The sequence below is a fragment of the Lipophrys pholis genome, assembly GCF_963383615.2.
Source record: "Lipophrys pholis genome assembly, chromosome: 16".
In the NCBI taxonomy this organism is placed as follows: Eukaryota; Metazoa; Chordata; class Actinopteri; order Blenniiformes; family Blenniidae; genus Lipophrys; species Lipophrys pholis.
This window is the reverse complement of record NC_137634.1, coordinates 18,846,328-18,863,373: the sequence shown is the minus strand read 5'-3', so window position 1 is coordinate 18,863,373 and position 17,046 is coordinate 18,846,328. Positions and strand designations below refer to the sequence as shown.

At 40.9% G+C, this 17,046-nt stretch overlaps 1 protein-coding gene across 3 annotated transcripts in view; it reads left to right on the top strand.

Moving 5' to 3' along the window:
* The window catches only part of septin8a (septin 8a), a 39,965-nt gene extending 24,542 nt beyond the window's left edge, over window positions 1-15,423 (top strand). Inside the window, exons 7-10 of one of the 3 annotated variants that reach the window (XR_013936131.1) lie at window positions 4,304-4,472; window positions 4,667-4,799; window positions 5,540-5,806; window positions 7,507-8,667. Coding sequence is in view for 2 of the 3 variants with exons in the window: in XM_080483904.1 (XP_080340030.1) it covers window positions 4,304-4,472; window positions 4,667-4,799; window positions 5,540-5,709; window positions 15,157-15,322 (638 nt within the window). In the remaining variant the exon portion in view is untranslated. Of the gene's footprint in view, window positions 1-4,303; window positions 4,473-4,666; window positions 4,800-5,539; window positions 5,807-7,506; window positions 8,668-15,156 lie in introns of those variants that run through there. The other 2 variants (XM_080483904.1, XM_080483903.1) reach the window with 2 other exon arrangements.
* The last annotated feature ends 1,623 nt before the right edge of the window (window positions 15,424-17,046 follow it).

Genomic DNA, 17,046 nt, shown 5'->3' with positions numbered 1-17,046 from the left:
GATTTCCATCAATATCATTTTTAATTAAGACTGTCAAATTCAATTTTATATAAATTTTTTCTTTAATTACAAGTTTTATCTTGACTTTCTTCCACAGGGAGCTTTCATACATACTGCACCACAGTTTATGAATCAATAACTTGTAAGCTGATACGTGTTCACACATGCATTAGTTGTCCATTTATTTTCTCCCATGGGCACCCGTGAAAGGAGGACAGCAGTAAATATCCTTCTGTCCACACACAATTACATTATTGTGTTATAAATATGTGTGAAATAGTATATATGCAGTTACGGTAAATTCTGAATGGTGTCAATACCAATGTAATCTGGTACTGCCAGAAGTATCGTCTAAATATATATGTGCTATTTATATGCCTGATATACGACCTTCTTGTCATTTAGTTTGAAGTTCTGATCATTGTCCACGAAGAGGAATTGTTTTTCCCGTGCACTCTATTTATCGTTTCTTAATTCCCATCTTGTCTGCACGTAACTCTCTAGTCAAGATGTTCCATCACTGCCTCACGACAAATGTGAGCTGTGATAAAAGAGAACCACAGCTCCACTTAGGCAGCCTTGCTTTCACACTGAAGGCTCATCCTTCATTTAACACACTTTGTCCCAGTATCTGAGGACTGAGACGGACGGGGACAGAAGTCTCTGTGTTTTACAAGTACAAGCGACAGCCGGGTGAAAGGATACTCTGTCCGTGGAAACAGTTTGTGGATGCCAGATGATATATAGACGGGTTATGGTAACCTCTCGAAGAGTCATGAGAAGTTTCCATGGACTTGAAGAAAGACAGAGGCAGGACTGTGCGCTGACAAAAAGAGTAATCGAAGCAAGCTCGGTTTCTGCTTGTGTTTGTGGGTCTATCTTCCCTCAGGATCTTACTGCATTGTTATCTTTGAACTCCAGACAGCTGTGACATAGAGCAGATCCTTAGTGTTTCCTCATGTGCTTGTTTTATTGTGTACATTTAATGTTGTCGGCATTTGGACGGAGACATGGACATATTCTCTGTTGTTGTCTTTTTTCCAGAGGTTAATAAAGACTGCTTCATATGTTTTCAAATTGTGTTCTATACCGCTGTTGCAGATATATTAGGAATGACTCACATGGTGTCTGATCTGTTGGAACTGTTCTTATTGTCCATCTATTCTGTAGAACTATGTACTACAGCTGTGGTGTGAGGTAGCAGCGTTTTCACCGTCGACACAGGGATTGTGAAATATGGCCAGGCGTTCACATCATTTTATTCGAGTTCAAATTCGGCAGAAGTCGACAAGGTTTCACTTTGCGCTGGATCCATACCACCAACGTCTTTATTGTGACATTATCGGCAATTTGTTCTCCCACCCATCATTCACTACAGTATTTCCAGGGCACAATATTTTTAAATTTAAAGATTTTACTTGGTAACAGATATGATTGAAAATGTAGTGGAGTACAATAAGTAAAAAAAAAGACCAACAAAAAAAACTTACTTGAGTAAAAGTAAAATTACAGAGTTCACAAAACAGCTTAAAAAGTACAAGTATACAACAGTAAATGTAATTTGTTACTTTCAAATCTCTGCCTACAACACAATGAAAGTTCTGCGTTTTCACTTGAAAATGTCGTGTAAATGGGGCCTCCACTACACAGCTTAATTAATACCTTTTTTTCCAGACTAAAAATTCCACACTGGTGGATAAGTTTCCACAAAAGTCCCCTGAGTTTTTCATGTCATTTTGAAAAGATGATGCCAGAGCCTGAAAGATCGAGGCAATTTTTATATTCTCACATAATGGTATAGATACCAAAAGTCTCCTGGTCCCATTTTTGCTTGCATATTTGATTATTTTTACTTGTGTGTACTTGCGCTGTCAGTAAAATACTTTTTTTGGTGGTAATGTAGCAGCATTCCATTGTTATACAGTGACATCAAGAGGTCTCAGATGGTACGTACATTCCAGCATGTTTTCACATATATATCTCATTTTAAGCTGCCATTGATCAGCCAAACGACAAGAAAAAATAACTTGAATTCTCAAAAAATATGGTAATCTTATACAGTAAGTTCTAATTAAGTCAACATGCCACTTTCATGTGTCAGTTGCTCTTTATTTTCTAAAGCTGTAGAACTATTTGCGGCCTCGTCTGGTTTCTCTGTGAGTTTGAAGATTTCATGCTGGTGTGCTCTCGTGTCGGTCGGTGTGCATCAGAGACGGCCTGTGTTTGGATATCTTCAGGGTTCAGTGCTGCAGTCAGTCGCAGGATTGGCCTTCATTCAGTCCTCAGCGGGGGGGCCAGTACAGAGAGGATATTAGATGCCAAATGAACAGGCAATGTCAGGAGCCTGGATGCGGCCTCTGAGAAGTGTTCACTTCTTTTTTTAAACTCATGGTCCTCCACTAATGATGTGTGGTTAGCCAGCAAATTAGAGCGAAAAATGCAACTGAGTGATGTGCACAGTTGCACGGGGAGTCTCGTTCAACATCTTTGTGAATTTATTCTCGGTTTCCAAAGCGTCAAAGTAGCCAAGAAAGACAGGAAGTGAATTGGGTTTTTTTCTTCTTTTTTTTTTCCGCTGTTATATTTGGACTGCTTGGACATGTTTAATTGTGGTTTGCTATCATGCACTGCTGGCAGCTTTCTACTAGTCTGACGCCAATTAAGAGCTAAATGTTGCGCTAATTGGGTGTTTTCAATGTCAGTATCGTTGTCTTTACATCCTGCCAAGCTCACAGCTGGTGGCGTTATTTAACTGTACATCCTTTTTCTCTTCACTTGCTGCCTCCTCGGGGATTAACGACAGTACCTGGAGAGCCACGTGCCTTCAGTCTGCACGTGTCTTCAGTTAGCATCAGCATCTCCTTTTAGTTCAGAGGCCGCATACAACCCGATTTCAGCTCATTAGGTGTCAAGTACTGACGATTTGACGTCAATTTTCCCCTAAATAGCTCTCATGCTAACTCTGTTTTGGTAGCGGTAAGGTAGTCAGATGATGATCGCTGCTCTCACATGTTAACGTCTCTTTGGCTGAACTTAACCCATCACATTTCCATTTACTGAAAACTTTTAACACTGCAACGTCCCGCAAGCCAGATTGCCCCCCCCCCCCAACCCTCAGGTCTGGATGTTTTACTCTGCCGCTTTAGAGTTTTCTTCCGTTGTTTCCAACAGGTAAACAACATGCTGATTTTAATGAGTTGTCCTTTGACAGTTTTTCCAGCACAGCTGCTCCCAGTTGTTGCTCCACTTTGCTCTCCACTTAACTAATTGCTGGTGATTGAGCGTATAAAATAATCACCAGTTTTCCAGGTTTCCACATCGAATGATGCACTGCATCGGTAAATGCAGGGAAAATGTGGTTAAGGAGAAAAAAAAAACCTTTAAAGCTGGAGTGATTTTTCTTTATGAGACCATTGTAGAAAGGAAGCCGGCAGGGTTGATTTTGGCTACAGGGTGTCTGCACGTCCTACAAAGTCAAGGTGGGAGGTCAAAAAATGCCTCACAGGCTATTAAATACTTTCCCCTGCCTGGAAAGGCATTTAAACAATTTTTTATACAATTTGGAGGATATTACCACTTTTTTAGTTTCAATTTGCAACATCTAATCTTTAATCAGGACTGTCACCGCTGTTTGGAACATCATTTTACATTTTTATTCTGGGTTAATGTTGGCAATCCTGGAGAAATTTGCATATGATCTCAAACTATTATGTATATATTTGTATTCTGTTTGGGACACTAATAAGGCCTGAAGTGACAGATTTATTGACATTATTGTTACTGATGAATTGTGTCTGTGCTCGACAAATATCAAAAGTTACACACGGGTTCAGGGTTTTCTACCAGTCTGACCTTAGTTCAGCCCTTAATCAGAGCGTGAAAAAGTAATTAAAATTTCCAGAACAGTGCATGAAGCACTGAATTGCTGAGGTGACCTATGAATGGAAATGATGCCCAGAGCCTCCTCTCTCTAATCTACGGCCAGTCTGTCAGGCAGGAAGTACTTCCTGCCCTTTCCACGCCATGAAGTCATCTAACTGTGAAACTGAAGGGAAGTTCCTAAATGATCACTGCAGTGGAAGGAAGGATTAAAAGAATCAAAGAATGATAGAGAGACAGATGGGATGTTGTGTAAAAAAAAAAAAAAGGCCGCCAGGCAACAAATAAACTGGAGCCCAGACAGACTCCATATTAGATCCAGATTTTCAACCCTCACACGGTCTGTCATGGAGGATAAGACCAAGATGATCACCTGAGTTTTCTTCTAAAACTGTTCTAACTGTGCTGTGTTTTCCTCTTCCAGTCGAGAACGAGAGCCACTGCGACTTCGTAAAACTCCGAGAGATGCTGATCAGAGTAAACATGGAGGATCTGAGGGAGCAGACGCACGCCCGCCACTACGAGCTGTACCGGCGCTGCAAGCTGGAGGAGATGGGCTTCAAAGACACAGATCCTGACAGCCAGCCGTTCAGGTAGTGAGATCTGGGCGAACACCGTGGATTCACACAGTCACACACAGACACACTTGTGCACAAACAAAATCAGGAACCACAGACCAACCCAACCATCAAAAGTCATGGAAAGCCTCTAGTGTTCACAGACAATACCTGGTCTATTTTTAGCTCTACACCCACCTCTCTGTCCCCCCCCCGTTTCTTTTCTGCAGTCTTCAGGAGACGTACGAGGCCAAGAGGAAAGAGTTCCTGGGCGACCTGCAACGCAAAGAAGAGGAGATGCGACAGATGTTCGTCAACAAAGTGAAAGAGACGGAAGCAGAACTGAAAGAAAAGGAGAGGGAGGTCAGTATGGGGAAAGAAAACTAAGAAAAAAAAGTCTGACTATTCATTTTAAACATTAGGTGAGTTGAACTTTACTTCATATTGAGCAGTAAAAAAGCGTGTACTGCCTAATGCATCCGGATTCTTTTTAACAACGCTCTTCAGTCCACAAATTCCCGCTAATTTTATTTAGTTATTTTTAGGTTTGTTTTCTTTTTTATCCTTGCATCTCATTGCGGGCGCTATTTCACCAGCGGGTCTTCCCTGTTACAGACGTACCAACTGTAGCATGTCCACGTTGCTATGGACACCAGTTAAACAACACACCATGTCCAAATTCGCCCCTTGTCTCCCTGACCCCATAAATCTGCATGGACTGATTGCCTTTGTACCGGCGTACACTTGTTTTCTCTGCAGCGCCCTATAAATACATCAAAAAGAAGCATCCACAGCAAAACGTGATTCAACATCTGCTGCCTCAGATATGCTTGTGGCGTATGAACATTTAGTTTCTGGAGAAAAGTCGCCTTTATTTTTAAGTGTCTGCTAATTTTAAATGTCTAACAGAAGAGTAATTGCTTTTTAAAAACATTTTTTTTTATGATTTGCCACTAATTTTATAATTGTACTTGAGTGCGACTGTAGATTAATTCAGACAGTTTTTTTCCCCCTGGGTGTCCTCTACTTGATGACATTGTCTTCACATGTCTTGCTGACCTCTTTCCTCCCCGTCCTATCTTCCTCCCCTCCTTGACACGCAGCTCCATGACAAGTTTGAGCAGCTGAAGCGGATGCACCAGGAGGAGAAGAGGAAGGTGGAGGAGAAGCGGCGAGATCTGGAGGAGGAGATGAACGCCTTCAACAGGAAGAAGATGGCAGCCGAGACGCTGTCCTTATCTCAGCCCCTCAAGAAAGACAAGGACAAGAAAAAGTAAGGCATTCCCTCCTCTTTATCACTCATTTATGTTATTTGTTTTTCTTGAGCGAAAGCAGCTTCTCCCCTCCCCGAACTCTGCTCCTTTCTTCAGGTTAGTTTTAAAAAGCCGCCTTTTTCTTTGATTCTCTCCCGTCTCATCCCGCCTTGTTTTCGTTGTCTAGCTGTCGCTAACCCTAAAGCAGGAGATTCGCTGATCTCCACCTATCTCTAACACACAAGTATCACAGCCATTATATCGGTCTGGCATGTGTCAGGGAAACTTCTTCCCCTTTTTGTCCTGCCCAAGCTTAACATTTCCTGTGCTTTCACTCTTTCCTTTTGCCTCGCTCTAATTATTCAGGATACTCGGGGAGGAGGCAGTGAACTCTCTGCCTCACTTTCACAGGCAGCCCAAAGCTTTAAGTAGGTGAAGCAGAATTGAGCTCAGGCAGCACAAAAGTGTAGTAAATACTTTACTTTAAAGACAACCATTGGTTGATTCATTTGAAAATGAATCATAAAAAAAATGAAAAAATACATAAAAAGTGTCAATTTAACTTAACTTAAGTAGTAATCCAAAAGTACTGGTGCTTAAATGCGTTCAAATACAAAACATATGCTTTTTTATTTTATTTTATTTTATTTGAACATGGCCCTTTCTAAGGTATCTTTAATCTTTTTTTAGGAGTCATATCCACAGACATGCATGCACATACACTAACAATAATAATTAGCAATTATTTTAGGTAGAAAGCTAAATCACTTTATAAAATTTTTTTTTTAAAAAAAGTACTGCTCTGGCTTTACATTATGTATGAAATGTAGAGAACTGTTGCTGCCAGCTGCTTTTATTCTTTCGTAGCCACTCTGAAGTGTCTTCAAAGAGATCAAAATAAGGACAAATGAGCCAAAAATCAAGAATGTAGGAAAAATAAAAGTACAGATATTGATCAAATAAAGTACACACACCTGAAAAATCTACTTGAGTACAATAAGCAAATATAAATACTTTGTTACTTGCCATCTGTATCTTGGCACAGGAGTGAATTATTTCTCTCCGTGGTAAAGTACATAGTTTTGAAGTTACTGTCTTGTTAAAAGTTTTTTGTTATTTGTTGAAACTGCTTTCAAGGAACATTTATCTACCTTTAACAGACCAAAGTACTTCAGATCTAGTTTTTCCCCCTGTCTGCACCTTAGCTTACTTTAAAGAAATGTTAAATGCATCACGCAAAATATTTTGTTTGTAATTGTCTTCGGCCTTGGATTTATATTTCACAGGTTTGTTTTGGTTTTTTTTAACCAAAGATTACCTAAATAATGTTTCTGCTGAACCAAAACTTGTAGAAATTCTCCAAGAACTGTGGAGGCTGTTAAAGCAGCCTATTAAGACAAAGGGTTTTGAAGTGAGATGTGCAGCAGTCACACGTTTCACATTCGCAGATGTCTTGCGCCATCGTGTGGCTGCTTGCACACATTGCAGGCTGACCACGTTTTTTTGTGCTTTTCGTGTTTAGATTAAATATCTGTTTACAGACCCGTCTGACTCTGTGAGGTGGACTCCTGATAAAATGCAGTATTTCAGAAATCCAGGACTAAAAAAAAAAGAGAAAAAAATCTGACTGACTAAACTTCACTGGACTGATTGCTATTCTTGCTTTCCCTTCACTCACCGGAGTACGGGTGGTTTTCTTTTTAACTGCAGCTTCTCTCTGCTTCCCTGCTCCTGTCGTACTCATCAGCTTTATTGTTAATTTGTCATTTCCGTACATTCGATTTATTTATTTTCTGTTTGTTTGTGGTTTTTTTCAGTTAATTTTTGGGCACCTCCCCACACACGACCACGGATTTGTCCTCCATCACCCTAGCAACGACATCAGTTTCTTTTGTTTCTTTGTTTATTTTGTTTTGACATTCCATCTTGACATTGTGCACATGGACCAAAGACACTGAGGATGGTGATGGTGATGGTGATGCCACATTGGAGAAACGAGTGAAAGATGGTGAGAGATGAGGAGGAAACTAAATGTTAACTTGCCATCTGCGGCCATCTCATTTATTCAGGATCTTTCATGCAAATTTGGTTTTATGTTGTTGTTTTGATTGGGAAACGTTTTTGTATATGTGTGTTTGTGCGCGCGTGTGCGTTACCTTATCAGCTATCCACACAGGAATGAGACCATTCAAACCTTTTGACCTTTTGGTACTCTACTGTAACACACCTGGGTGAAATCTCTAACTCTTACCAGGAGCATTTCCTCTATTGCCCCTAATGTAAAGCTTTTTGCCGGCAATGAGTGGAAAAAATCTGCCAATTTAACAAGTGAAAATTGTCTGAATTACTTGTTAGGTGCTGACTAGAAACTGAACAATAACTATGCATGAAACTTGGTAAGATTTTTGAGTTTTCGCAGTGTGAGAAATGCCCAGGTTTGATGTGTCTTATTAATCTTTTATTAATCATTTCACATTAGAACACACCCATGTATTGAAGAGCCCAAACAACATATTTAAATGGCGTATTGTCAGCAATAACTGAGTACCTTCACACTGCATATATTCATGCGTGTGCACCGGTACTGACAACCTATAATATAGTCCTAAAGTCTTAATCAAAACCTATGCAATATTCTGGTGCTGCTTCAGAGTAACTCAGTAAATGTATGTGAATATTTTATAGAGCTTACCGAGCTTAATATGCAAAGTGTACTAGTTTTACCAATATGTTATTGTAAGAAGCAAGTCTGACGGTGTACATTGTCCATTAGTGATTTAACTTTATTGTAAAGCGATCGTCTTGATGACACACGAACATGAAGCCAGTATGCACGCGTAAACGCAAACAGGATTCAGGATAACAGCCTCTGCTCGCTGTGGCCCAGTTTACACGCGGAGCTGGAGAAGAGAGCAGCTGTATTCACTGTCTGTCCTTGGAAATAAATGCAAAACTCCACCCCCTTCCTCTCGACTGCGATGCGTCTCTGCCATGATTTGTTTGTGTCCATTCACTCTGGAGGACGATGAAAGGGAAACACGAGCAGGTGAAGACTCTTGCTCCCCCCGAGTTGCATGAAGGTTGTTGACCTCCGCCGCAGCAGCTGTCGGCGTTTCCTGTCAACCGATTCCTCACTGGAGAGGGAGAGAGGTTTGACCAGCAAATAATCCTGCTGGATTCCAGCCGACTGAGTGACAGCAAGTGCATTTTAAATCTTGAAAAATGATTTAAGATTAGACTGTAAAATCAAGGACTAAAAATAAGCAAATAACTAATAAAACAAGCCGAATTATCTTACTTGTCTAAAAAATAAGATTTTCAATCTTGGCAAGTGTCGTATAATTTGCAGTGCACACACTGAAATTCACCCTCTCCTGACAATTTCCAGTCACCAAGTGCATGTTTCTGGGCTGTGGGAGGAAACACACACACGTGCTCAGGGAGAGCATGCAAACTCAGGCAGAAACGCCTTTGTACTATAAGAAGGGAGGCGAGGGCAAGGCAAATTTATTTATAGAGCCCCATTCAAACACGGAGCAATTCACAGGACTTTACAATGAAATCAAAGAAATTTTTAAAAATACACAGAAGCGTTATAAAGAAATAAGAAAAATATAAATAAAAGAAATTCATTAAAGCTTTAAAAGAAATGAAATAAATACCTTAAAACAAATAATGATTGTAGGCGAACCACTACAATCTTAAGGTGAAAAAAGGTCATTCTATAAATCACTTTATTAAAACAGCTACTTTCTCGGGCTCATGGGGATCATTTATTATTGTAAAATAAGCTCAAGTCCAATGTGACATTTGCAAAGTGGCATAATGTCTATAAAAACGGTCATGTAGTTAAACGTATCTAACTCGTAAAGGTTCTGCTTGTTTGTCTAAGATTTATAAAAAACGTTCAAGTTCAAGCCGAAATGAAGTGTGTTTATGAAGTCACATTTATTTACCGACGTGAGTACGGAGATCAGTTTGCGCACCCCCCTCATGATTTAAAACGTGTTTTAAGTCTCGGGTTTGGAAAAGCAAGTCGTGTGGAGGCAGGCAGGCAGTGAATGAACGAAAACACGTGTGTGCGTGAGGAGAAATTTGTGAACGACATTGTGTGAGACGTTGTTGGGTAACGTTTGCCTGAGAGTGACGTGTGTGTGTGTGTGCGCGTTTGTGTGTGTGCGCGTGTGTGTGTGTGGGTGTGTGTGGGTGTGTGTGTGTGTGTGTGTGTGTGTGTGTGTGTGTGTGTGTGTGTGTGTGTGTGTGTGTGTGTGTGTGTGTGTGTGTGTGTGTGTGTGTGTGTGTGTGTGTACAAAAGCTGCGGCTGTTTAAAAACAAATACAGCACATGACTGCATTTCATCACTTGAGAGCAGCTTCCTCACTTCATCTGTCTTTCAGCTGTTTTTTTGTTCCATTATAAAAAACACCAGATAAATGGCGACACATGAGGTATACATCTTAGTATGCGCTACTCTTACACCTAAAATCTTCATAAAGACTAAGATTTAACCTGCACACGACACTCTAAGTAGTCGTTATCATCTTGACCTAAACCTAATGGTCTGGTAGCGGTTTCTCTGCAAATGTGTTCTGACTGGTTTAGGATCTCTTTGTGGGAATAAAAAGATGTGAAATAAATTTCAAAAAGGGTTTCTGTTATGTTATCCTATGTTGTGTGATGCTATGTAAAGAATTCAGGACAAACAGAAAAACCTTATTTATTATTATTATTTAGCTTTTTTTTTAATTTGTTCAATTAAATGTATTTCTCTCGATATATTCTGTATGAATATGAGCACTTTTAGTGGGGATGAGGCTATTTGTCCATTCGTTCATTCATTTTCTCAATCAGTTAGTGGAGGTTTGCCTGAGATAAAAGCTGCTGATCACACATTGACAGTCACCAACTTTACAGAACAAGCAGGAGGATTACATGAGGACGGTGGAGAACATTGGAAAGCTGCAAGTGACCAAACCTGAGAGTCACCAATCACGGTTAAACTCGTGATTTAGTTTGGAGTGTGGAACCTCTGTAGCTGCCTGTTCTTTACTTTGCCTGCATCAGTATTTATTTTACCCACACAGGGAGCGATCCAGTGAAAGCAGAGGAAGTCACGACAGTAATTGAGATCTTTCTTTTGCAGCAGCTTTCTGTTGGACTGTGAAGGTCCTGCCAGCTCTATTATTATGCTGTCCACCACCTGCTGGGTTCACTGGATCTCATCCAGCAGTACAATCTGTTCAGAGCTCTTTGTACTCTATCCTTTAATGCACCAACACACTCTGCTCACACAGCCCGGCCATTATCACTCTCTGGCAACCGCACACAGCATGTCCAGGGCAGCAGAAGACAATGAGGCGTGATCAAACTGTCGGAGGAATCCAACTTGTTTTCAACATTATACATTTGGAACCAGAGGTTTACATTCACTGTGCAAAAAGACACGTAACACTTTTCTCACTGTCTGAAGTTAAATCAGACTAAACCTCTCCTGTTTCAGGTCAGTTAGGATTACCCAAATTATTTCATTTTGCTAAATGCCACAATATTGAGAGATTTTTTTTTTTTTTTCCCTTCTAGGTCAAAAGTTTACATACATAAAAAGTACTATGTCTTTAAACAACTTGGGGAAGCCCAGATGATGACGTCACGTCATCCTGATAGGTTAACCGACAACATGTGAGTTAATTGAAGGCACACCTGGGGATGTATTTTAAGGCCACACCTGAAACACTCCGCTTCCGTTGAAACCATGGGGGAGAATCTAAAGAAATCTGCTAAGAAATCAGGGAGAGAATTGTGGAGCTCCACGAGTCCGGTTCATCCTTGGGTGCAATCTCCAGATGCTTGAAGGTGCTGCGTTCATCTGTTCAAACCATTACATGCAAGTATAAACATCATGGGAATGTCCAGCCCTCACACCGCTCAGGAAGGAGACGGGTGAAGCTTGTAGACCTGAGAACACCATACCGACTGTGAAGCACGGAGGTGGCAGCATCATGTGGTCGGGCTGTTTTGCTTTATAAGAACATTATGTGGGAATATTAAGGCAACATCAGCAAGGAAGCTAAAACTTGGGTGCCAATGGGTTTTCCAAATGGACGATGACCCTAAGCATACTGCCAAAACAGTTAAGAAGTGGCTTGAGGACAACAAAGTCAATGTCTTGGCGTGGCCATCACAAAGCCCTGATCTGAATCCCATCGGAAATTTGTGGGCAGATCTGAAAAGGCACGTGCGAGCAAGGCGACCGACAAACCTGACTCAGTTACACCAGCTCTGTCAGGAGGAAGGAGCCAGAATTCCTGCAGAGTTACTGGTAAGAAAGTTAAGGACCTGAGACAGGAGACGTTTGGTCTGATTTCACTTCAGACCCTGAGAAAAAAAAAAGAAGTGTTGTCTTTTTGCACAGTGTATGTAAACTTCTGGTTTCAACTGTAGTACAAAAGGAATTTAGTGTTCATCAATATAACTTCTTTTTTTCTTAAGTATATACACATGGCTATTGGAATATTTCAGGAGCATGACCACAAAGTCAAAAGTGGTGTAGTGGTTAGTGCTCTTGTGTCACATGAGGATGGCACTGGTTCAAATCCAGTTGGGGACTTATGTTTTTCCTGTTCATGGAGGGTTTTTCTCCAACAGCTTCTGAGGTTAAATCATGACTCTAAATTGCCAGTAGCTGTGAATCAGTGTGTTTGGATTGTGTTACTGCAGCCCCAGGTTTGTGTTTTCAACATTTATAAGTACTGCATCTGCACTCTCAGCTTTGTCTTTAATATAGAAATTTGAGAGAGCGCTTATGTAGATTTTAAGCAGAGGGGCAGTGCAGTGACATTGGACCAAAGGCAGAGCAGCCAGAGAATCAGTCACACACAATTTAGAGACACTAGTTATTCCAATTGTCTTTGGACTGTGGAAGAAACTCCACATGCAGGCGGAACATGCAAACTGCTCACAATTAATGAAGCCAAGATAATCTGTGTACTACACTGTTACACATATGTAAGTCCTGACACATTAGTACGCTTTTATTGATTTATGATTATATTGAATACTGAATTCAATTGCATGTGTAGCCTCACTGCAGATAAAATGCATTTATCAGGTCAGTTGTCAAACGGAAGCAAAGCAAAGAGCGACGCTGTAGATTTCGTCACTCGAACATCAGATGACCTTGACTCAAACGGGTGTTTTTAGATCCCTTGGACAAATCACAAACGGATACTTCAGACCTTTGAAGTCGTAGCTTTATTTCTGTGGGTGATAAAAACCAAAAGATATAGCTGCCCCGGTATGAGAGTATGAAGATAAAAAAATAAAAACCTTTACATTGGTCACGGTTGTGTTGTTGGTCCGACGAATCGAAAGCAAACATTGAGGAAAACACAGTAACCGGTTCACATTGGAGAGAAAATTGACAGAACACAGCGAAACGTTTCAGCCTCAAATTTTGAGAAGAGAAAAGGAGATTGAAGATTGGCGTCTTCAGAGTTCAGCCGTCTGGCAGAGGGGAGGTAAAGTCGCTCTGCCCGTGCTGGGTAATCAGCCAATCCGAAGACAATAAAGGCAGTTTCGGCTGAAATGTGTCGTCGTGCCAGTTTACAAGCTCGTAACGGGACGAGACGGATGACAGCTGGGCGGTGTGTACAAAATATAAAAAAACAGGATACTTTCATCCATGTAACAGTATCGTTGGCATGTTGTCTTTTTTTTTTTACAGTATTCAAAAAAAAAAAAAAAGAATTATTGGAAATGTTAACGAGAACAACGCCTCACTAACTTCTTGAATGCTAGAAGAACCATTTGGATTTCAGTTTGCTCTAGTGTTGAAGTAATATCTAATGTGTGACAACAGTTGCATAAAGCAAATCAACACAGACTGATGCATGAGGGGAAAAAAAAAAAAAAGTTTGCATCTTTAGTTACTAAATTAAAGCTTTTAGATCAAATAAACACAAAACACAAGTAAGTAAGATTAAAATAAAGCTGAAAAAAATAGATTTGCATAAAAAAAAACAACAACAACACGCTTGTCTTTATCTCAAAGTGCTTTGTAGCTCTGGGAGGAACCGGAGCACCAAGATACCTCACAACAACAACAACAAAAATAGATATAAAAAAAAAAAAAGATAAGCACATTCTTGTCATCAATGACGTCCCCCTTAAAAAAACAAAAAAAAAAAAAACAACAACAACTAATGGGCTACCGTCTTCCATCTTCAACATGGTGGATCAGGCTGTGGTGAAAATGAAAGTCAAAAAAGTACAAAAATTGCAGCATCAATAGGTAAAGAAATTAAATGGACCCATAAAACTAAACCAAAGAGATATAGTTCAAATCTCGTGTGTGAAAGAGTGCAGGAAATACTGAATCAGTAACTAAATTTTACCTTGCTGAACTCATTTCTTGAGTTTTCTTTTAATGTATTTTAACACTCCTGTGCGATCAAAAGGTGGACGGTGCGAGGGGGGGGGACAAAACAAAACAAAACAAAACCCAATAAAACATACTAGTTGACAGCAGGGTGCAGCGGCGGGCAAGGAGACACGCTTTTCTGCTCAAACAAAGCCTCCCTATTGCCTCCTTCCTTCTCCGGAGTCGCGTCATCGCTGTACAAACACTTAAAGCCGTCGTAATACTCGTCCGAGTCGCCCTCCTCCCTGCCGCCCCGCCCCCGGCGCTCCTCCTGGATCCGGGCGCCGTCGAAGATGTAGACGGAGTTGTTTGGCAGCGAGAACTCCAGGCTGTGCAGGTACTCGTCCACCGTCTCCTTGCAGTGGATGAACTCGGCGCTGTCCACCTGGGAGGGGAATAGGCAAAAATAAAAATAAAAACTGATTCCAAACACGCTGCTGCAGATTCTCAGTTTTACAACTTTTCTGGTCAAGTCATGTATAGACATCGAGTAGTGAAACTATCTTCATCAAGTACACGTTCACTCTACTGCCGTCTTACAGAAACACTCCATGAGAATTTGGTTGTGCTTTTGTTTAAACTGCAGAGATCTTCCAGATGTGTTTGAGGTTTGGTTGTAGGCTGCTAACTCCCCCGGACGCCATTGTTTGTAGCCAGCAGTTCAGTACAATTTGAAAAGAGACAAGGTCCTTTTAACCACATTCATACAAATAACAATTGTAGTTACTCTGTAAGGACTGTATTTCTAAATGATTTCAATGTGAAAAATACCTGCATGTTGATATATAAGACACAAAGCTGTTTAGCAAAAAGTAAATACATGAGCACTTTTCAGTATTTGTTTAGAAAACCCTGTCTTGCTGTGGCATACTGGCGTGGTGACCTCAGACCTCCGGCGAACAGGTAATGGCCGCTCCATCTGATTAGTTTGGCGTCACTCCTCATCAGAAACCGATTAAGCACAGGCATTTTTTTTTTCTTCCTCCAAACAGGGATAGGCATTGCTGCTCGCCTCAAAGATTCCCCTCACCTGTGCTTTCTTCAACAGGTCGGTGAACACGGAGAACCAGTCGGGCGTCAACGCCTCCAACTCCAAGGTGATGATGGCCAAGGCCAACGTGGAGCCCTTGAACTGCCAAAGTTGGTGGCAGGCCATACAGTGCTGCACCTGCCTGGTCCACAACGCCACCTGGAGGTCCGCGGGGCTTTTCTGACGCCTCGGCCCAGCGGCAGGAGGCGCGCTGGGGTCCGTCGCACAGTCGACGCCGGAACTGAGGCCGATGGATGGAATGAGGTGGGGGTGGCCCGAGGCGAGCAGGGCGTGGAACTAGGACAGAGACAAAGAGGGTGCAAAGAAAAATGAGACCAAAACATTAGCATAACGTTGTCGTTTCCTCATCGCCCGTCATTCCATCGTCTCCCTCTTGCCTTTCGTCAAACACGCCGCTGCCATAACAGCCAACACATCTAACAAAGCATCATTTATCACGTTTACCAGAAAACCTCATTCTCACTCAGCCAGGAAACTGTTGATGTGCAGCTGGTGAATCCCTGCTCCTCCTTCAGTGTTCCTTCACACGATAACGTCTACTCGGGGCAGGTTTTACCAATGAAGCCCCCCCCCCCCCCTTCCCGTCCTAGCCTGAGTGTTCATCGTGACCTTGTTTGTATTGTAATGTACGTGCAGTGTTTTGGTGTTCCCATTTGTGGGCAGAAACTATTGAAAACAACCCGAGTGGAGGCTCAGCGTACAAAAAAACAAAACAAAAACAAAAAAAAAATAACTGGGTATGTTGCACTTTAGTTACATAATTTCTTCATCCTCATGTCTCACAGTTTGTCTTCTTCCTTCATTGAGAACAGACGGTACAGGCTGGATTAAAGGGATCTTTGATCCTTTGGTTTGAATGAAGAATGCTAAAATCGATATTGGCAAGTGAAACGATCAGGAAAATCTTCGTCTGTTTGCTTGTTATAGTCAATCATTTTGTGTTTCTTTCCTTCAGTTCGTCTCTCACATTGTAGCAAAAATAAGCCATGAGTTTAAAGAACGTGGAACCTCACTGGAGGGTAGAATCAGCCTTTTGGTGCCAAACAGAAGTCATTACCATCACTAACAAGGTCTGAACATTTCGTGGCGTCAATTCATATTAGGTTTTTAGAACCATAATGAAGTTTGAGTATGGAAATGGTTACATGAATCCACATTTTAAACAACTAATCGTGTTTGAATGCAAAAAAAAAAACAATCTTAAGTTTCACCCAAAGACGCACTGAAAAGCTAAATGTTGGATGTGGGGATCATGTGTACAGACAATCTCGTCCTGTTCATATGAACACCGAATAATCTGATCTCAAGCGGAAAAGATTGAGATTGACAAAGAAACTGACCATGTAAATGTATCTCCATCTTTAAGCCTTTGGAAATGTAGACTAATAAATGAGCAAAGACATAATATTGTCTATTTGGACCACACAGCTATTCTACCCTTCAGATTGTTTCACTCTGGTATTGAAGAACACCGAGAGGTTAGGATATGAAGGAATCTCTGTAAATCTTCCTATTTATTCATATCAAAGTGCCATGGTGGAGAGTCTGTGACAAAATATTAATGGACTTTGTCGATTGCCGTTTTGTAGACAATGGAGAATATCACTTTATTAATATCTAAAGGGAACGCAAAGTTATTTCTTCAGGGCAGGGGGAATGTAATTGTGACATATTTACAGTATAGCTAAAGTATTTATTTGAAAAGTATACAAAGAGAAAAGGTCTTTATTTTATTAGTTTTTTGATTAAATTATGTCTCTTTATTTTGTAATACCTAGAATTAAGTGCTAGGACAAGAATAGGTTCTCAATGATAACTGGTAAGTGAAATATCAGTCAAATCCACACACTGTTAACAGTAAAGCAAAGTGCCATGTTTAGTTTTAGC